The sequence below is a fragment of the Strix aluco genome, chromosome 15, assembly GCF_031877795.1.
Source record: "Strix aluco isolate bStrAlu1 chromosome 15, bStrAlu1.hap1, whole genome shotgun sequence".
Lineage (NCBI taxonomy): Eukaryota > Metazoa > Chordata > Aves > Strigiformes > Strigidae > Strix > Strix aluco.
Window position 1 is genome coordinate 16,331,973 of NC_133945.1, and position 22,388 is coordinate 16,354,360.

At 35.3% G+C, this 22,388-nt stretch overlaps 1 protein-coding gene across 9 annotated transcripts in view; it reads right to left on the bottom strand.

The window, feature by feature from the left end:
* Window positions 1-557: 557 nt before the first annotated feature.
* PARN (poly(A)-specific ribonuclease) overlaps window positions 558-22,388 on the bottom strand; it is a 62,147-nt gene continuing 40,316 nt past the window's right edge. For 8 of the 9 annotated variants that reach the window (XM_074840286.1, XM_074840284.1, XM_074840283.1 and 5 more), the window contains 3 exons: window positions 10,939-11,128; window positions 4,028-4,221; window positions 558-1,503 (listed from right to left, as the gene is read on the bottom strand). In XM_074840286.1, the coding sequence (XP_074696387.1) occupies window positions 1,451-1,503; window positions 4,028-4,221; window positions 10,939-11,128 (437 nt within the window). In that variant the 3' untranslated portion in view covers window positions 558-1,450. Of the gene's footprint in view, window positions 1,504-4,027; window positions 4,222-4,263; window positions 5,566-10,938; window positions 11,129-22,388 lie in introns of those variants that run through there. The other variant, XM_074840288.1, reaches the window with a different exon arrangement.

Consider the following 22,388-nt stretch of genomic DNA (forward strand, 5'->3'; position numbering starts at 1 on the left):
ACTATCTTCTTTCCCACATTTTAGTGTGAGAATGTGATGATTTGGCTGCTATTAAAAAACCAACAACTTAATTATACTACTTCTGGTACTATTCCAAGGTTAGAAATAAAACATCTCACATTTAACATCTTTAAATTATTTTTCCCTTTGCAATGCAAGTTCAAGATAGTGCTCTCAATCATTAAAAACCCACAAATTTTGACATACCTTGAAACAGGTTATTGCATTGTTTAAATGACCGTGGTTCCCATTCTAACGTAAATAAAATCTGATGAAGCGTTCTTAATACTGCACTCCTCCACAGCAATGGTTTTGAACTTGCTGATTTGTAGAACTCTTTTCTTATTTGTCCCCCCTCCAAGGGAAATGCATAGCGATTTAAATCTTATGACAACAGCCTTGTTTTCTTGGTTACATATCACAGACATCTTGAAAGTAGTCCATGGAGCAAAAGGGTATGCTAATCACAGGCTGACAAAAAATTGTTTTATTTTTGAAGGGAAAAAAGAAAGTTCACTAAAAAATTTCAGAAGCTAATAAATAATAAAACCAACCAGTTCCTAAGAAAATGTCTTTAATTTTCATTTTATGGAAATACATATTTTGTTTTTATTTCCATGATACAAAAATGTTAAATATCAAACATTTTCTGAAGTCTACCAATGCAGATCCTTTTTTAAACAAATAAAGGGCTGGTGCAGTTAGCAGGTTTGTCACAGGTACCAAAAAACATTTTTACAAAACCCCCACAAGCTGGGGAAGAAGGGGGGAAGAAACAGATCAAGACTTAAGAGTAAAAACAGCAATAGATTGGAAAACAAAGAAAAACTACCTCCCACCAGGAAATTAATGTTTGAGAAACTTGTAAATTACAGTTTTTTGAAAGGGTAAGGTATGTATAAACTTGGTATTTAGATGAATACTGGCTGCACAGGGGGTGGGGGTAGAGAATGGAAAACTGAAAAAGATTTCCAGATAAATTAACTGGTAGAAACCAATATGTGAAACTGCAGTTCTACCTGTTTCAAGAATGCTGACAGCATACTGATATTGCGTGAAAAAATAGCTTAAGATTAGGAGATTTGTGGTAACTCCCTTCAAGCACAGGAAACAGCCTAGCACGAAATCATAGAGTGCCAGTTCTTTTTGTACATTTCATAGCTAGCATGCCAAAGTAGGTTACCAAAATACATTTAGTCTTGCTTCTTAAGTCTAACATCATTTACGACAGCAAGGATTTCACATGATCAACAACAAATCATATACTAGTTAATATACACACAAGTAAAATTGACAATGATTGTTCAGTAAACAGTTTAAAATAATTAAACTGATTTTCAGGACACATACTGCTTTGTTAACACCACTTTATTTAAATAAAGTATGGCTTCCAAGAGGTGTATTCTCGCAACTGCTTTCAATCAATTCCACTTGTTAAGGCAGTTGTTTCCTACCATGTTTCAGGGACTTCAAAAATTCCAGTGGAACTAGTTGTGAGGCTTCCTAAAAGACAGAGTCATGGAACAATATATTGAAGACTTCAATATACAAACGCTGAAAGGAATAAAAATTAAATCAAGAATCATTTTATTCTTTCAGAGCATACAAAGACGTATTTTCTCCTCTAGAGAGAGGCTCTAGATACATTACTGGCAAGTCAATATTTACAAAGGGAAACCAAGAAACCATTTATGAGTAGGCACTTAAAAAAAGGTTAATGTCAAATTTCTTACCCAAATGGTAAATATTATATTTTGCAATCAATTAATATTTTTGATCCAAGTAATTTGTTTTTGCAATAAGTGGCATGATAAAGTCACATAATACTATTTTTCCAAGCGTACTTGCAGCTAGTCTTGTTTAAGTCTTGCAGTTAAGACAGTGAAGAATATTTGCAGCCCAAATTCATTGGAGAAGAAAGGTGAATCACACTAATGCCAATAATGTATACTTCCATAATGCCAAATACAGAGCATGAATTTTATAGTTGGAATTACAGTAGACAGTCTTGTCATTTTGCAACTGTCCTACTGAACTACAAGAAGAAAGCCATTTCCAAGCACAGCTTCAGCTAAGAAAGATCTTCCTCTATCAAATGAGGAGAAAGGATGTTTGGTATACAATACCACTTTCCGGATAACAGTGACTAAATCAGATACCGAAGTGTTAACTATTAATATTAATATTTGAATATACTTCAATATAGGCAGTGCTCCAGATGACCAATAGTTATATGACTTAATTTTTTAATATAGTGTAATAAATATCTGTCAGAAATTACTAAGACAAGTTGAAATAGAATCAACAATAAATAGATCAATAAAAATCAAATCTCTTCAGGTTTAAATGTATGTGACCTATTTATTTAATCTTTTTTTATTTTTTGTACAGGCTGCAGTAATTCACACAACCTAGCAAAAATATCAGGTGAAAGAGGTGATTCTCACCTGCCTGTGTTTAGTCAGACATACAGTTCAAAGTACTTCGGCTAAAAATTATGTAAGTATTGAAGTCTGCAAAAAAACCCTTACATCAACCCTAGCTGAAAAGTCTTCAACCAGATAAAGAACAATAAAGGCTATGGTTACAAACACTACACAGAACATTGCATATACTAATGTATACTTCAAAACAGTTTTTAGAAGAAAAAGATTATTTGGATTTGTAATTTGTATTAGAAACACTATTGATTTTTCAAGCATTACATTGTGAGTTCTAAAGCAGATTAAAAAAAAAGAAAATATATAAAATACATAACAGAAGAAAGAAAAAAAATTTAGCACCTGAGCAAATCCACAATTCAATACTTTTACAACAAAAAACCTAGTATTTCTTTTACTGAAAGTGAGATTCCTCAGGCTTCACCAACTAGCAGTCCATGGAATGTGAATGATCTGCTCACAGTTCAGTAAGCCTTTCAAATAAGCAAAGGCTTACTCGGAGCGTGTGCTAGACTACAAGAACTGTTAAGGGTGAGTATGTTTGGAAGGGATTTTAAATACACTCACTTTTCATCACCATCTTGCCAAATGTTATCAGAAAAAAAACCCACAGCTAAGTGAATCATAAATACAAAGCACCCAGAAAGTTAAAGGGCCTGCATAAGTTTAAGGGCCCAGTCGATCAGCACCTGTCTGGCAGCTTACTCGTTTCATTGTCTCAGGAAGTCAACACATTCTCAGGAAATGTTCTAGAGAGGAACATTTTCAGTAGAGTTGCAGCCTAGTTATTCATACTGGGGGATATAAAACAGCAGTCTGACTGGGTCAAACTGCACTCAACCTAAAAGAGCATTATGGCAAGCAGTGTGCCAGAGGAGTGGTGAGGGGCACACAGGTAGACTGTCAAAGTTCTGGCTTAACTGTAGAGGTAAATAATATTCTGACCAGACTGAGAAATTCCATTGTTTTTTCAACTTACAGAAAAATCTTATCTCACAAATAACTGTAAATAAGGGATGTTACTGCAACATTATCAGGATATGCAGTCTTAAAGTGCTAATAATTAAAAGGGCACATATATTAGCTTTCAGGGCAACAGGTAGGTTTATTAAAACTGGATTCATTTGCAAGCAACAGAGGTTGTCTAATGACACGCATCTGGCAGGTCAAACTATGTGCATTCAAGTACGCTGTGACTCCATCCAATCAAGCTTAAGAGAAAACATCCACGTTAAGTTAACCTTACATTTCGTGATAAATTTTTGGATTAACAGGGAAATCTATTTAACATCCTACTTCCAGAATTCCTTCAACTTTGCTTACAATATGCAAAAGATATTGGGTAACCTTAACTAGAAAGTCACATTAAAAAAAAAGATTAAGAATAGCTAAAAATATTCAAAGATCTTTATTTTAAGGAAGAAAGCAAGTAAAAAATCTATTACATCTACATATGTCAGAGTAAGTCACTGTCATAAGTTATTTTGCAATAAGTTAAGACATTCAAGAAAACAACTTCAATCCTGTTCAGGCCTAGGGCAGTTCCAAACAGAACAGAAAACCCTGCGCATGAACATTGTGCTTACCTGCTGGAACTTGTTCTGTCTTGATCTTTTTGAACTTTTTGGCTCTCTTCTTACCATCTGGAAGTGGCTCTGCACAGGACTCAGTCTGATCATATTCTGGATCTTGGCCTTCTTCCTCTTCCATATCATCAGAACCAGTTTCTTCCTGAATAGGACTCATGCTTCTCTTTCCAACCATACTGGTACCTGTAAAACTGAAATGTAGAAGAAATATGACTATGAACAAGTCAAGAAGGTACTAGTCGTTGTACATCTATTAAATGCTTAGGAAGGTAGTAGAATAAACTGTATTAAGTGGTGTACCACAAAATTACATTATCTGGAAGACCTGAATTAACTATAAAGTTCATAAATTTGCTATCTAATCCAATCTTATGTAGATGAAGGTATTAATTCTTTGTGCTATAGGTGTCTCAGGCTTAGTTCTTATTCTGATGAGATCACTCAACTCAATGTAATTAAAGCCGTTCTCTACCCCTGCTTAATTTTAATTTTTATTCTCTTCTAGTTATGAAAGCTCTCATACAGAATTCTCAATAGACACTAAGTTATACACAACTGTTAAGCCTCAAACACACATCTTGACATTGAAGGATTCTGCATGCTAACTCTCCTGGGACTATATGCAGTTTTAAAAGCATTTGTTATATAAAGGTAGAGAAAACTATCAAGATCCATACAATAAACTTTATATCAGGCCTTAAACTGAAGAGTCCTACCATCCAACAGGCCAGTAAAATAAAAAGCACAAAAAATTGCACACTCATTTCATAGGTAGTATTTGAATGAAGCCTGACTAATACAGTATGAGGATGAACTTAGAGCTCCATTTCATTCAGCATACATCAAAACAACACTGCATAGATTTTTGTTCAACTGGCATGCTATTAAGTTTCCTTGAAAGACAAATGACAATATTAAAATCAAATTAGCATGAGTATAAGAAAGAATGCAGTAGCAAAGGGGCTAATTACAGAAAGAGTTCCCATAAACTTCTAGATATGTGAATGTCAGCTACTCAAATATTTATTTTAGCGCTCTTTTAGAACAACCAACTTTTAAAAAAAGGGTAGTTTTAGACTTACAAACCTTTAGTTTTGCATTAAGAACTACACAAAATAGCTGTATGCATCTAAGTCATGTTGTATTCTTTTATTTAAATACAAATTAATACTGAGTTATAGAACAAAACTTTACAAGCTACTTTATTTTTTCCTTTCTGATCAGTAATAGCAGGGAATTATGGTGTTTCAATAAGGTTTCAGCTAAAGGACTGTTAAATTTGGCTATATAGTTTTGGCTTTGAAGTAGAATTTTTTCAGCTGAACATTTTGCAATTTAAAACAGACTCTTTCTGGGATATCCAAAGGCAATAAACAAACATGAAACATATGATTACGCCTCATGCTCTTACTTCCACTTTAGAAGCACAAACACCATTTACTTTGATGAATAGATGGCTTTTCCTCCAAACATTCACACACAGAAGGCCTTCTTGCATGACTTCTTACAAATCATCATTTCGAGTCATACTGCACCTACCGATGTAAAAGATGCAAGCCAAAAAGCTGGATAGGACTGTTTATCCTACACACACATTTCAATATTGTAAGGCAAAAACTAGGTTTGGAAAGAGAAAAAGTCTAGCAAAAAAAAAAAGCATTTAGAAAATAAAAAACCACTATATATTTTTTTAAAACATTGTTTAGAAAAGTTTGTAAGAATTCTACTTTTGGAAAAGATATTCTGAAAAATACGTAAGGAATCAAAACTCACGAGCCCAGGATTTCTTAGACATATTATGAGCACTTGGCTCTTGGAAGGGAACTTACATTCACTGCAGGAAGAAGCTCCCTTTTTGAAAGATCTTATGGCTGCATGTAATTTTTTTCAACTCAAGACTCTTTAGAAGTTACTGCAAATAAGAAGCAACAAGTTCTTGACCTTCAGTGCACATCTAGCTGTGTACCAAAGTACAAAGTAAAAATTAATTTTAGGCCTTATGTTCCTCCTGCAGATACATTAAGGGGGAAAAAAACCCCAAAAAACAGCAGCACAAAATCAAAAATCTATATATTTTATAATCAAGAACTGTTGATGTCTTACTTTCTCACAAAATACTAATTTCATTCTACATTCGTTCATTGATGGCATGGATTCTAGATGGCTAACAGTTGATTTTTTTGTGTCTTCCTTCTTTGACCTAAAATAAGATTCAAGGACTACAGCAACATTATTTCTTCACTTGGTAATAGTAGCAAATCAGTATGGTTGTATATACCAGTCAGAGCACTACTCAGAGGAAAGTTCAGTTTTCTAATTATACCAGCTATTTTGGAATATTTCCTGTCTTAATTTCCTTACTCTGAGAAACAACTAAACCAAGTGGAAGAACCAAACAAACTAATAGCTATCAGTAATTATGTAATTCAGACATACCTGTTTAGCGTCCTCAACTGATTCAGGCAGTAATTATTTTTTTTTTTAAAGAATATATTTTAAAAGGTTCTGAAATTTCTTCTGTATATTGAAATTGAGATTGTTCTCATTTTTTAAATAAAATTACTAGCCAAGTTGTTTGGGTTTTTTTGTTTGCTTATTTTTGGGGGGGGGGGGGGGGGGGGGGGGGGGGCAGACCATGGGGGAAGGGGGACAGGGGGGACACCAAAACACCCCACCATAAGAAAAGCCTATCATACACTGCCAGTTGGCAAATCCACTCAGTGAACACAATATAACTTTCCCATCAGTCAGTGATGATGGTAGGTGGGGTTTCAAGCCTCTTCAATGACAGCAGTTTCCACTAGTCCTCCTTCCCCAACCTCTCCCTTCTGTTGACTTATTTTAATGCCAGTCCACTGGCAAATCCAATGAGGATGAATGCCACTGGAAGAAGGTGGTAGAAACAGAAAATCTGGATTTTATTCCTGATTTCTATTGCCATTAAGTACAATCCTAAGATTAACAACAAAAAATACAGTATTTTTGTTAAATTCCAGCAGTATGACCAGCAACATTAGTACTAAACAGAATTTGATGAATCAACAGGATGTGGAGGACTTACATATCACTCTACAGCCAGAAAGACCACGGACTCCATCTGATTAAACCGCCCATGAATTTTGTAATATCATTTCAGCTACTAAATAGCAGCAATCCAACTAGTACACCATGGTAATTATTTTGAAAGAATCAGCAAGTGGAAGGGGGGCAAAAGGTGGGAAAACAATTATGATGATGTAACATTATTTTCTGTTTTGGAAATGCATGTCCTGCTTTTAAAAGGACCACTGTCATCACAACAGAGCATCTTGAATCAGCCTGGATATATTCAGACCTCCAACTTCAAGCAAATTTCATTCAAAGAAAACATAAACCCTGTGTTCTCTTGCCACTTTGAACAACACTGGGGTGTATGGGGGAGTAGTTACTGACCCATCGTAAAAATCAGTCATGTCAGCTTAAGAGCAGGTGAAATCACCTGAAATAACACTAGAATACTGGAATACTATAATAATTTGCTTGCAATACTTATTACCCATTTCTGATGCTCAGCTTTTCCCAATTCTCATCCTTTAGTTAGTAATAAACCACTATAAACACACATTTCTATTAAAACCCCCCCCAAAAATCATCAGCAGAAATACATGGACATTTCAAAAATGAGATAAACTATTCTTAGCAAAATAAAGGCATTCAAGGAAGGGGTGCTACAAACAGCACCCCAACTTGACAGAAGATGCAGAACTCCTGGGTTTAGCTAGAAAATTTGTAAGGCAAAATGACATTATTGCTTTTCTGTACTTCATACTAGTGTAAGTCTTTTGCATTAGCCTTATTCTATTTTACTCATTCCTAGATGATGATCAGGAAAATTAGAGTAAGTCAAAACAAGTAGAGCACGATATCTAGTTTTACACAGAACGTACCCTATCTGATTTTTCATGCTATGGTTTAACACTATTTAGCTAAGGAAAAGATCTTAAATCCATGCAGGATTTAGCAGTCATGGCAGAGCTGGCAGGCAGTTATTTGCTAAGCACAGCGTAGTTGGTACTGTATAATACACAAGAGGCCATGACACATCCGTTACAAAAGTGTGTTCTGAATAGTGAACAGCCCTAGAGAAGGTGATCTTACTAACTACCTGAAGTTTTGTCAAATGCATCAGTTTTTCCTCTACTTCTCCACCTGACAATAATCAGGCATGTTTCTATTAAAATTAGCTTCGATATCTAGCAGTAGTAATAAGTTATATGCAAGCAGTATATATTAATTATAAGTGATTTTACCCTGTGACTGCTATTAACACTATTATACTATATTTTCTGAAGAGTAAATATGGGACTATAGGGGTTTTTTTTAGTGAGAAGGCATTAAAGAACTTCTCTTGCAAACTTCACAATCTGTCAATTTAAGACAAAAGTTCCTTTCAAGAAATACCCAATAACTTCACTACTGAATGAAAAAGTAGCCAGGATATACTGTCATCATGGAGAAGAACAGCTATTCTGCAGCTGTGCTCCCTGGCAGAAACTGATGCAGCAAGCTTATTAAATAATAAATAAATAAAGGATGTAGTAACATGAAGCTATTATAAGAGATCAGCTGCTAGATACATCACAGTATTGAGTGCTCAACTATATATGATTCAAATCAATCTGGACAAATAGACACACAAATACATGCACACATATATATTTGTCCCAATTGCTTTATATAAATATTTATGTTATATTTATTGTATCTTATATAAAAATGGTTATAGATAATATATAAAAATATAATAGCTTTGAGGTATCTTTGGAAACAAAAGAAAAATGTTCATCTTGACTGAACTGAAAGACCACTAGGTTTGCAGTTCCACATTATACCTAACCAGATTACACCTGAGAGGATACATTTACAAAAGACTAGTTGACAAGAGAACACAATCTAAGTAGTTACAAATAAAAATAAGAAAAACATGTCAAAAGATCTGCGTGAAAGGGAACTTAGGACAGAACCAAACCTCTTTATTAATGAAATAATAAGAGAACAAAAATTTAGGTAACATCAATGACAAAGAAGTTCTAGCAACAAAATAAAGGCTGCTCTCCAAGGCTATCAAAGTGTTGATCATCTAAAACCAAGGCTGCTCTTGTGGAATTTTAAAACACTAGAATATAGATTAAAAATTTTCAAGGAGATGAAGTGCTTACTGCGGTATATCTTAAGGAAAGAAGTCACAGAAAATTTTTTTCAGCATTTTTCCAAATTATACATTTGTAAGTAGTCCTCAAACTTCTCTGCAAGATAACAACAAATCAGCTTTTGCATTTACTGTTTTCTAAAGTATATGTTAAAAGATTAAGTTGTCTATGGTTCAAACCATAAGCTGCCACTCTTACCGTCTGTCTAGAATCTGTGAGATACCCAAAACGCAATGTTCATTGAGAAGAGATACTTCCCTCTAGTAGAAATAAAACTAGGACTTAGTATTTCTTTGCAGTAGATTCAAGATATGTTAAGTATTTTCAGACTATTTAATACAGACTTATAGACCTAAACCTTAGCCACATGTAAACCAGTGCCTGGACAATCTTTAGAGCTCCTCAACTCTTCACAGGATGCACCCCCAAGTTTTCCTAAGTACAACAGTTCAATTAAACTTCATTTGATACAGATTTTATCACCAGGTTCCTCCATATGGTTTTTAGGGATCAAACATGTCTCTAACACATTTAGAATTCCCACCATGACAAAAGCCATGAACATTTGACAGCTAGCCAAAATACACACCTGCATTTAATTTTGCAAAGTAGGCAAATCATAAGCTCATGTAAGTGAGAAGAACAGAACAAGTTTAGTATATTTGTTACATGACAGATAACATTTACAGGAAGATATAATGAGAGCTAGAACTTATCACAGCATTCCGAACAAAGATAAAGCAGAAAGAGCTCAGTGTTAGTTTTATGACCATCTCATTCGGTCTGTCTAACCAGGAGAAAAAAAACCCAACCCACCCACCCCCCAATAAAACCCACCAAACAACAAAAAAAAACGAAACACCACCTTACAGAAATGTAACTTATGCAGTCCACTGAAACTTCTTTTTGTATAGAATCAATAGAATGGCAGAGGGGAAGAGAAAGAATGGCAGTAACTTGATAGGTTACTTACACAATTACATTAACACTAAAAGACCCTCTCCATTCACAACTACACAGATGACTGAGAAAGAAGCCTCCTGTTACCATCATATCCAAAACCTGTCATTAATATGAGAGGGTAAAAATGGAACAAGAAATAGACACAGCAACATACTGTACTAGAATCAAAACCGGCATCTCCTGACTTAAATTGTCCTTAAATAATGAACAAAAACCCTTTTCAAGTTTTACTCCGAAATCTTAAAGCCATGCAAGAAGCATCATTTGCCTTCCTTTTTCTGAAGCATAAGGACAACTTCATCATGTCTGCTCAAGATGGCAATTTACACCCTTCTCTGTGGCAGTATTATCACCATGGAAAGTCATCCAAAAACCAAGATAGCCTTTACAAGGTTGTAAGATGACAGCTAAGTTTCCAGACGACACAAGCCATTCAGAGGTGTCAAATGAATAAAGAAAATACTTGTTTTATTTTGCTTATAAGAAATGGTACTGCTACATCAAGCTCAGAAGCTGTGATTCAACCTGCCCTCAAGATGACAATATTTTAAAAATTTGCTTAATCACATTTGTGACAAAACTCCCTCTGCTCCTTTACCTATATTCTTGTGACAGCTGATGTACCAGTGATTTATATGCAAAGAAATATGTAGAGAAAATGAGTCACCTATTGGTTAAGAACTACCTGAAAATTGCTAGACTTCTAATAAAAATGCAATAAAAATACAAGAGCTGGCAACGCAGGAAAAGTCTCACCTGTTAACACAGTAGTATCGACTCTGGGAAACGTAAGGCGTGCATTGAGTTTTTAACCGCTTTCTCTCCATCTCCTTCCAACTATCTTCCGTACATTTTCTCTTTGCCTGTTTTTCTTCATGTTTTTTCTCAACATATTCTGCGTATGTCTGGATCCTATAACTTTCAGCATACCTGCTGGTGTTTACAGCTATGGGGAAGAAGAGTGATGTTATATAAAAAACACTGTTAAATGACAGCATGCCCTCTCCTGAAATTTTATTTTGAAAAGCAGAAGGCAGTGAGCTATTTGTTCTGTTCATATAAACAACTTCTAGTTCCGTTGTTAGTGATTTTTTAAAAAAATGCCGTACTCTAAATTCACATGGTAGGTTTGAATTCAATATTTAAAACTACTCTCAGAGCCAGACTTCATACAAAAAGGGTTAAATCTGCTTAAGACTTTTCTTTTAAATTAGAAACCATCAATTCTTCAGTCACAACCCTCTTCCAGATTGCTTGTTGGCAAGAAAAGATTTCCTGGATTTTTTCCCTTTTAGTCTCATTACTTAACCCAGCAGGTTTATTTTGCAAGTCTGCCAGGAAAAGACGACATTTGCAAAGCCTTTGCCAAAACTCTGTTTGATTGCTGTGAAACATAAGCTTATTTGAGCTGCGTTTTTGGTTGCACAAGATATTCGTGGAAGCAGCACTTAACTAATATCCAGCTGTTCCATCCTTGTATCTTTCTAATGTTTGGTCTCCATTTGACTAAAAAAGACTGCAAGTTCAAGGCTGAAGGATTTCTGTCAATGCAAAATTAGAATCACTTCAAAAATAAAGAACAAACTTTCACTGCCTTCACTCAGCAACAATTTACCAACATTCCTTCAAGTCCCAGCATCTTCACAGCTCTCAGCCTTTAGTCTGCAAGCCAAGCTCTGGCCTGAAGCCATCACTATAATAGATGAATCAGCAAATTAAACTGTCAACTGATGTCCTCTGCTGTTTTCAGCCTAACTCACTGAAAGTATTGTAAACCAACAAGTAAACCAGTTTAAACATAAAACAAACAAACAAACGATTGTTTTTCATATACCTGGGCCGCACATTTTAAAATACCGTAATAGTGGAGACAAAAATCCTGATTTTATTATGTAATTCCAATCTTTTTGTAGAAATTTCAGATGTGTATTCAACTTTCTGATTCTAGTTGAAGTGTTGTCATCTTGAACACAGCTATTCCATATTACCTCTAGCCCAAGCACTAGAAATAGCAAGCTCCAACATCCCAATTCAGAAAAGGTGAGGAAGATAGGTGGATTTGGGTTTTTTTCCTCTTTCAGAATAGATGATCTATCCTGCATATTGGCCGGGCTACTGTGAAATGAATTACATATAATACCAGTCACAGTATATAGATGTTGCAAAGTCTTTCCAACGCACATAAAACTGGGCAACATTGTTGTATATTTAATCCCAAAAATAGATACCAGCAATTACGATTAATAGCCTCATGAGACTGTTGCACTAACCAAAGAGATGTTATGCATACCTCCTTTCACACTCCTTGTATTTGTTTTGAATTGTGAAGTTATAGGATCTGTTTGTAAGAATTAGGAGTATATTTATTGCCCATGAAGTTATGGTGCAGGCATCATGAATGAATTAATAATGCTCACTGGAGTTACTGCATGCCAGCTGACATTCCTCAGGGTAAAATTTGTTTAGTTAAACTCAAGCATGTTTTTACTTGCTAAAATCAAGCACACAGTTACCATGGATCATCTGATAAATAGTGATTTCTTAAAACACAATAACCATTTCACATTATTTGTTTTGCTATAAACCAAGAGCCAAAGTTATGGCTCTTCCATTTAATTCCCTGACAAACCCACCCTTTATGTAAGGGGGGAGGGGGGGGGAATACATCCTTATGCAGCCTAAAGACAATTTTAAAATAAACCTGTGTAAGAGTCAATATTTTTCAAAGACAACTCTGCTTTCTTGAAATAAGGCCTGTGTTTTATAGCAACCCATTCCTATTACACAGACACACAAATATATGCATGTACATATATATGTAACATAAAAAGTTATATACTGAATATATTTCTTCATGCATTGAACAAGTGAAATGAAAGCATATGGAGAAGTCTAAGGAGTCACGCAGATAAATCAGTCTTGCAGGGTCCTGAACTGAAGAGCAGCTCCCTATAAAAGTTTAAAATACATTTTCTCTGATGCTTTTTGATGAATGCTGTCCATATTGCCAAACAAAGCAAAAACAGTTACATCGCTCTGCATTGCCAATAGAAGAAATGCATTGCTAGAATGCTTTGTGAATTCTAACAAACTAAAGAGAACTTAGGGGGGTTATTCACTTATTTAAATCATAAGAGAGAAGACAAATCTTTCTGTGAGAAACCTGACCTAGTAACCAACACCACATAGCTGCATTTCATTACATTAGTTGCAGCTGTAAAGTTAAGTTTCTGCCTCATAATAGAATAACAGTAATTGCACATTATTTTAGGAAAAGCATTTCTAGAGGATGGCATCTTCCCTAGTTATTAGGCAAGCTATTAAAAAGGCTGTCGTTGAGTGATCCAAGAGGAATGTGGTACAAAGCTACTCTTTCACCAAGTCCTCACTCTTATGCAGAGCAAAATCCTGACAGATGGCCACTGACAATATTAAGCTTCTTAATAAACAGACAAATATGTAAGTGAACTATGTAGGTAAAAAACCCACAATATATAAACAAAATAAATACACAGAACTACACAGATTAAGGCTGCAATACTAAACACTCAATTTTATGAAATACTAAAGTAAAAATTCACCTGTGAAGCCTTAAAGTGACCTCTGTATAGATGCCACGTTAATCTTATCTGATCATGTTCTATTTAAAACATGGGACTGCTGCCTCAGTCGGATCAACAGTGTTCAATTAGTGAGTAGCTAATTCAGTATTTTGTTTTATTCTCATTACTCACTGTATGGTTCCACAAGCCTTATTCATTGACTTCCAGGCCTGTTCACACTGCATTTAAAAAACCAGAAGTTTGCATGTGTACTTTTTTCATGATGACATTGTCCAGTGTTTCAAAGTAAAGTTCATGAGCTGGAGCAGTGCTATGTGTGTGTTTTATAAACAGAAAGCAGAAGACTCAACATCCCAAATTAGAGGGTATCTTTTAAATTAATGGAAATGGAATTGTCTTCTACACAGAGCATTCCATCAGGGTTGGGTTCCTAGACAGCAAAATGTATTAATGTATTCCCAGAGAAGCCATAAATCCAAAAGAAACAGTATGTGATCACGCGACCATGGACTTTATCAATGCATAAGCATAATTCACCTATATTATGTTAAATATTAGTGAAATTGTCATAGCAATATTAATGTTCCTTTTTTTTTTTAGCCTATATGCAGTTTTCAGACCGTTAAGCATACCTGGACAGTTTCTGCTGCCAGGCATCACAGTTACACACACAACTAATTAGTTAGACCAGAAATTTTAAAGGCACTTCTCCAGCCACTTTCACTAGAATTACAAAGGTTACTGAGAGTTGCTAGTGTTGACTCTATATAAAAAGCACTGGGCACACGCTCTGTTGGTTTCTCTCAGAAAGAGATGCACAAACCTGTCAGAATTCTCACTAATTAGCCAACATTTCTGCTGATTTCTGCTCTTATCCTACCCCTCTCTAATTTGTCTTTTTCCCAGTTCAATCTTCTCAGGGTATGCCTTTATCTCATACTGGTCTTGCAATCTATCATAACCCTAAACGTTCTTCAATATTAAACTCACTGTTTCCTATTTTCTCTGGCAAGGCAGTACTTCTATCTTCCTTTTTAAATTGTTTGTCTCCACTACCATTAGGCACCAGTTTTCCCCATCTTAACCATTTCTGGTACTTTATCCCAGTGGTTTTTTTCCATGCAGGGTAGGCCTTGTCAAATGCATTTTTCTTTAGTGTCAAACCAGTTCATTTTCAAACCTGGTCCCTTCACAGCCTCTTTGCTCCATCTAAACATGTAAACTAGCCTGTTCCCAATCTCACCCCCATCCACTAGTTCCTTGGCTATCCCTTGCCTAAAACAAGGAAGCAAAGCTGGCAAGGGGGCTGGAACCACGTGCTATGTAGTACTACAAAAAACCTTGGTAGAAATGAAACCTTTGGTACACCTCCAAAAGGACCAGCACATGCCAAACAAGCAAATAAAAACGTATGATACAAATCACTCCATTACCATTAATTTTTTTTCTTAAAATGGTCTGATTTGCAAGCCAAAATAAAGAACACTGTAAAGAGCAAGGACAGCACTGGGACAGCTTTCCCTTCCTCACCAGACTAAATGAACAGTTCTTTAAGCAATTTTTAGGATTAGGAAGGAGGCAGGTTATACTGATTCCTACCAATAAATTACTGTATTTAGTTTTCTTTCTTAATGTTTCTTCAATTGAAGTAAGTCCATGTAGTACCCCAGAGCTAATTATGAATTATGGCACTTGTTCTAATACAGAAATGTAGTGCAGATTCAATCTTACAATCTTTGTGCTTTCTTCTCTCCCAGTACACAGAGAATGAAGTTCTAAACTAGCTGGGTACTTTACTGTATTATTCAGTGATTTTCAAAATTTCTGCAAAAGGCATGCAGAAGAATCGAGAAGACTACAAAACAAGTATGTTTCTTCAGCAGGAAAGAAGTGATCCTGGGAATAACTGCCTTATATAGTATGTTACTCTTAGCCCTAACAAAAGAATAATTTTAAAAAAACAACTATATGTAGTGGATTAGACCATTTTCTCAAATCTGGTTACAAATGTTTAGCTAAACTGTGTTACTTTTGACAGTTAGCAGGTCAGAAGGATTCAAATTCATTTGTATTTCAACAGAAAAACCTGAATAGTTCCTTAAATCCTGCAGTTTTGTTTGTGGTTTTGGTTTTTTGTGTTTTCTTTTGTGGTTTTGTTTTGGGGCTTGGTTTTTTGTTTGTTTTTAATTCTTTTCATGTGGAATGCTCACACCAATGCATCACCAATCAGCTCAACAGCACAGTGAAGTTTTAGGAAAGTACATCCATCTAACACTGTTACTGTCAAAACAGATCTAAGGCCTCATTAACTTACCAGTTTAAGACACCTACATATGACTGACAGGTTTCTTTAAATCCTTGGTCATCAACCCACACTAGCAAGGCAGCTATTTTGTTGAGTTGGATGTATTCAGCATACCCTTTGCTAAAGCTTTTATTGAGATGAAACCTTGTTCTGAAAATAGTTTTCTCCACTTTCAGCAGAAGTATCCTGCACAGTTCTACTTCAAATAGTCAAACAACTATTTCAGTTGTAACTGAAAGGAGTCAAAAATAACTGCTAATTCAGCTACAAAAAGCCTGACTGCCTGCTTTCCATTTTCCATAATAGCTGCGCTGCTGCATCAAAACCTTTCTGCACATGCCAAGGTAACTACAGCAGACTTGCCCAGCACTGCTGAATGAAGTGACACTTCATCAGTGTGCTTCTCAAGATCCTTGTCCTCAAGTAAGGTTAAAGAGAAGAAAAAAACCTCACTGCAAACAGTTTATTTAAAAAAATATATATTTCTGAGAATTAAATGAAATGAGGTATCAAGATCTCATGAAAGATCCTCTAGGATCATCCTGCACTGAAGCATCATGACAGGAAAGTCTTGGTTTGTTCTGAGGTCAGGAGATCATTAAAATTCACTTACTGGTAAAAACATTTTACTGGTAAAAACATTTAACCATGTGGAAGTCAGAGCCTAATTGTTTGAAACCTATAATGCGGTGTAATTTTGGATCCCAGCATCACTTAAAAAAAATTCAAAAGCCCTGAAGAAGTTAAAAAGTATTTACTTAGTCAATGTACTTCCAGAAATATAATTACAGTTGACTGTCTCAGAGGTCAGCAGAATGATTTATTCCATCTTTAATTCAGTGATAAGGAAAGTAGCCTCAATGTAACTATTAGGAAGTCTCAAGTCTCTTAGTACCAGTTGTAGCATTCAATCATAAAATGTGTGCTTCAACCAGTTTTCAATCACTTAACATGACTGTTTCCCCCCCCTTTCCTAAGGGAATTTAATTGAACTTTTGCTTATGCATTGCTCCTCAGTTGCCCAAACATTAAACAGGCTGGAAGGTACTGTATTTAAAAAATGCCAAGTCTCAACATTTTGTCAGAGAACTTAAGTTTTTATCTATTTCATCAACACAGAACACCTGTTCAAACTACTCTAAGAAAACATAGCTCTTTGAAATCATCTGTATTGCATTTACTAAAATAAAACAAACACTATTTAACTGATCATTTTCACATGCTTTGAAATTTAGATGACTAAAAATTTTTTTTTTAGGAAAAAAATCCCAAATCAACTAAGGTAAAATACTACATCAATCTTTGGCACCCATGAAGAAAATCTTAATTTTGTAAAAACCACTTTTATTCAGATACACAGATACAGAATTAAGTACAAAATGTTCAAGGACAAATCACTATGCTAGGACAACGTTTTTCCAAGTCACAAAATATATCCACTTTGTTAGTTAACTCTGTACCCAATTTCACAAGCTGCACGCTGATGGCACAGAAACAACAAATGAAGGTTGGTGAAGATGTATTTTCTTGCTCCAAGGAATCTGCATACTAGAGACCGATGGAGAAAAGTAATTTAACAATTTGAAGGATCCACAGTCTCTGAATTATATTTGATAATAGCAACTATCTGCAGGTTGTATCAAAACTCCAATTTGTACATGGTGCTGACCATCCCTTTCTGTTTTCTTCTCCTGTATTAGCCTAAGATTGCAGAAGGTGCCTATACAGATTCTAAAATACTTTAAAAAACCTGTTTTACAAAGACTGTAATCTCTTTCGACATCTGAATCCAGAGCAGGGACCAGTATCAATGTGGTGACAAAGCAGTTCTTCACTTTGCAAATGAGGATGGCAAGTTAGAGAGCAAACCAAGTATGTATTTCACTCTCCATTTTAGAGAAAATGGGAAGTGAACAGGTGATCTGAAAGAAAATGGTTTTACAGAAGAAAAAAAATGCCAAGTATGAAGCATGGCAGAGAAAGAGGACAGCATTTTAAACTCAAAATATTTCTCTTGACAAAGAACACAGATGATAGTACAGTCCACTGAGACATTTCACACTATGTACATGTATGCAGATTGTTACAAAGGATTTTAACTTTCTTAAAGATGAAGTTATTTAATTACTGAAAGAATTCAAGCTACTTAACCTTTGCACCCTGTTTAAATACCTCAGTAATTGAAACAAAAGCTGTGAAATATATTAACTCATTTCAAAAAATCCAAATCAAATGAAAAGGTAGTCAAAAGAGTTCCAACATTGTATTAAGAAAAAATCTACTCTATTCAAACTTAGAGGGTACAGAGTGTTGGGTTTTGTTGTTGTTTTGTTTTTTCCAACTGATGAGAAAAAAATAAGGCTGCAGGAACCAGAAGGCAAGTCTATAATCAGTCCTCTTAATTCTGCATCAGTAATGCTGAAAGTTGTAAAATAGCTATAGTACGATTTATACCACAGGTTCCACTGTAAAACCATGACTAGAATATAATCAGCCAGCAATTCATTTTCTTGCTATAGTCAAGATTCCTGAACAACACAAGTAGAAATTTGCCACATCTCATTCCTGCATTTACTAGTATAGAAATGTTTTTATATCAACACTGGAGAATTTTAATTTCCAGGAGTACTAGTAAAGTGGTCAGATCTGTTAATCTACAAATGAAAAGTGTAAAGTGTACAGAACGTTTCTTTCCTAGTCAGATAGAAGGTCTCAATGTCTGTTACTACTCAAAGCACAGAGAACTCAGATCTGAAATACTTTTCAGAAAGAAACGGAACCCACGCTCTGCCTAGACAGCTGATTTCATCTAACAGCTTTGTTAGATGAAATCCCATGCCTTGCTCCTCAGCCCCTGCTCCAAGCCACCTGGTCCTGGGCCCTCTTTTAGTGTTTTTGGTGTTTACTGACCTGCTGATGAGCCAGTTCCCCTCACTGAACCAGCAGGAATTTTCCTTTATTATTTTTTTCTGGACACAGAAGCAGCAAAAGAAAACCAGTGAGAGCTCACTGTTGGAGTGAGGAAAGAGTCATCCCCTTTATGTAACCATAAAGGATTAAGACTGGCACAAACCATTAGCTGTATTTTAATACCAGCAAATTAAACATTTCAGCTAAGGCTGAGCAGTTGCAGGAAGCACACTCCTGCAAAATTTGATTACACTTCTGACACTTGTTTAGACGTTCAGAACAAGAATTAGTGAACTGAGCTTAGAGACATCCTCATGGCAGTGCTGTCCAGAAAACTGTTCAAGTTTAACACAGGTATTTTCAGCAGAAGCGCCTATTAATGCTCCACATGTTGGGTGCTTCAAAAAGAACTATCCAGGTGATGAGTTCACCCATCAGATACAGTTTGCTACAGGGATGATTGCATCCAATTGCCAGTATTAACATATTCACCACTGCATCAAACAAGTGTGTTGATACTGTCCCATCTAAAAAGACATGCCAAATAAAACTAGATCTATTACCCATGATAAACCTACAGACTAACTGCTTAGGTCTTCCTAGTGAAACCATTTCATTCAAGTTCTTACACAGCATACAGGCACATATAACAAATCATTACAACCTTTTGAAAAACTATATGCAGTTTACAGGTAACGTATGTTTTTAAAAAATCCAACTTGCATGAAAATAATGTAAAAGCACACATCTACAAGGTGATTATATCTTACTACAATTATTACACAACTACTAGTTTCTCATCTTAAATGCCATTTTGATGCAGCACAAGAATTCAAGCCACTCAAAATTAACATGAGAAATACCAAAATTTTTTTATATATTTCTGCACACGTGTATACATACACATGTATTTATATGTAGCACATAAGACTCAACACTGCAAACTTAGCATCATAAGCAAAGTCAGTGATGCAAAATATAAACCAGACTTTCCTAAAACATCAAAACCTTGTGGATCTTAAGAATCCAAAATTTGATGCGGGGGAAGAGAGGGGAAATCACAAAAAGCTAGAGAAACTGTTTGAAACTACACATAATTTGAATAAAAAGTAAAATAACGGTAATGGCTGGGATTTGGCATACTGCAGTATGACTCCAGCTTCCTTGGTCTACATTAAGGAAGTTTCCTGTCCAGAGCATGTATCTGACATGAATTTCACATCATCTTATTAGTAAGAACACAGCCACGCAAAACAATTTTTTGAAGGATCTGGGTAATATATTAGATACTACCTGCCATTTCCCCAAATTCAGTGAGAAGAGACTGATGCACACAATCTCAAAATACCTGTGTATGTTTTTAAATCGAGGTGGTAAGCATTCATGCTAAATAGAAGGGTTCTATAGTAAATCTTATAAAACACTAACAAACCATGAAGTTCAGCCCTGTCCGAGAAACTCACAAGTTCAGAAAGATTAATGATTTAAACAAGAATCATTGAAAGACCATCACAATTTCAGCTGCTGCAGCTGCTTTAGTCCATTGCTCCCCCGCTGACTAAATACATTGGTCTACTCAATGCCTAGAGGAAGAAGATATCTTGCACACAGTAAATTCTATATGGGCTCATATATCAAGGCACTAACACATGGAACAACTTAACATTATTTCAATGCTTGCCATTTATGACAAGCTGTTGCTTTTCACATGTATTTAAAATTTCAGGTTAAGTGTATTTATTGCATTTTAAAACAGCAAGAAAAACACTCTCGGGAAGATCCTCAAGTTAAAATAACTCTTAAATTGAACCAGTGGTCTTAAAATATTGTAGAACTTGCTCATAATCAGAACATAGATGTTCTTAAACTGCACCTAAGCCTTAGGTAAAGAGAATTAAGAGTAAGCGTTAGCTGCTAAGGAAAAAAAAAAAAAAAAAATCAAACAGGTATATTCTGAAGTGCCACTGATAAACTTGTCCATTATTTCCATTAACATATAACTACATCAAATGTCTCAGAAGAGAAATCCAATTTTACTTTCAAGCACTTTACAAATCTAACATATTTATAAGACTTTTCCCATGTTTTAGAAATTAATCCACACTCAAGTAACATCATTTATTTTAAGAGTATATTTTAGATGGACTATAAAGACTCCACAAGTGCAAAAACATCTAAAGAAACCTCCCTTTAAGGGTGCATCTAAGTTCTTTTTAGACCAGCTACCTAAATAGTCACTGAGACTTAGCTGGCAACAAAATTCAAGGAAACCATGAATAACGAGTGCTTACAAATGATATAAAGCATTAACTGAGGACTCACAAACTGATTAACTGCCCAGAATGGTTGAACACTCAAATACTTAAGGTTACATCAATTTATTAACTAAAATAAAATACTGAGTTTAAATTTAAGGCAAGCTGAAGTCTCTCCCATCTTCCCCACCATTTCCAGACTAGAAGTCTACATCCCTGTAAGTCAAGAAGCATTGAAATAATACTTATTTCATACCAACCTTTCCAGATGAAAAGACAACTTTATAAATATACAAAGCTGAACAGCATCCAAAAGCACACTTATCTAGCAAGCTTAACGTCATAAGAGCCAGAAGTTTTACACCAAAAGTTAGTTCTGACTGTAAGAACACACACTGCTTTATCTTTCACCACACGCTTTAGAAGCATGTGCTCCATGTTTGACAGAAAGGCTGAGACCACCTGAAGTACAATATGGCAACACTAAGTTCTATCTCCCAGATGTCCAACTAAAGGGTTATGAAATTTTTATTAATTACCTACCTTGAACAGCAAACCGCAACAGAAAATAGACTGTTTATTGTGCATTATTGTTTTCAGGTGCTTGTAACTTGGAAATCCCTTTACAGCAAAGTGTATTGCAAAAAGTGACACATTAGAGCCATCTAAACCACCACTTACACAAACTCGTTACTGACTTTAACATGACAACGCAGCAGTTCAACAGTGATAACTGACACAGAGAACACAGCCCACTAGAACTCAAGAACAATCCTCCCTCACTAAATACACAGGTACAAGTTGCATATATAGACACAGCAGGCACCGAACTCTGCGGTGATTATGAAACAGTTAACTAACAATCTGTCTTCATGCAGCTTCCACTTCAAGCTGAAATTTATGTTCCAACTGTAAAGAGTAGTAAGATTTTATATAAGAGCAAGCCTTTTCTACTCATACTAAATTAGAGAGTCTGCCCATATTTGAGTCACATGAATAACCAAATAAAGTGAAGATTCTTGGACATTATTATAAGCAGCAAAATGAGAAGGTTAAGGGATTTGCTTCTTGTTTCCCAAGGTTTCTGTTTTATGTGTTTTAAGCATGCTATATTCAGTTTGAAACTTAGAAGCAGTTCCAAAATTGTCTATAAAAATACTGCCCTTTCCTCTA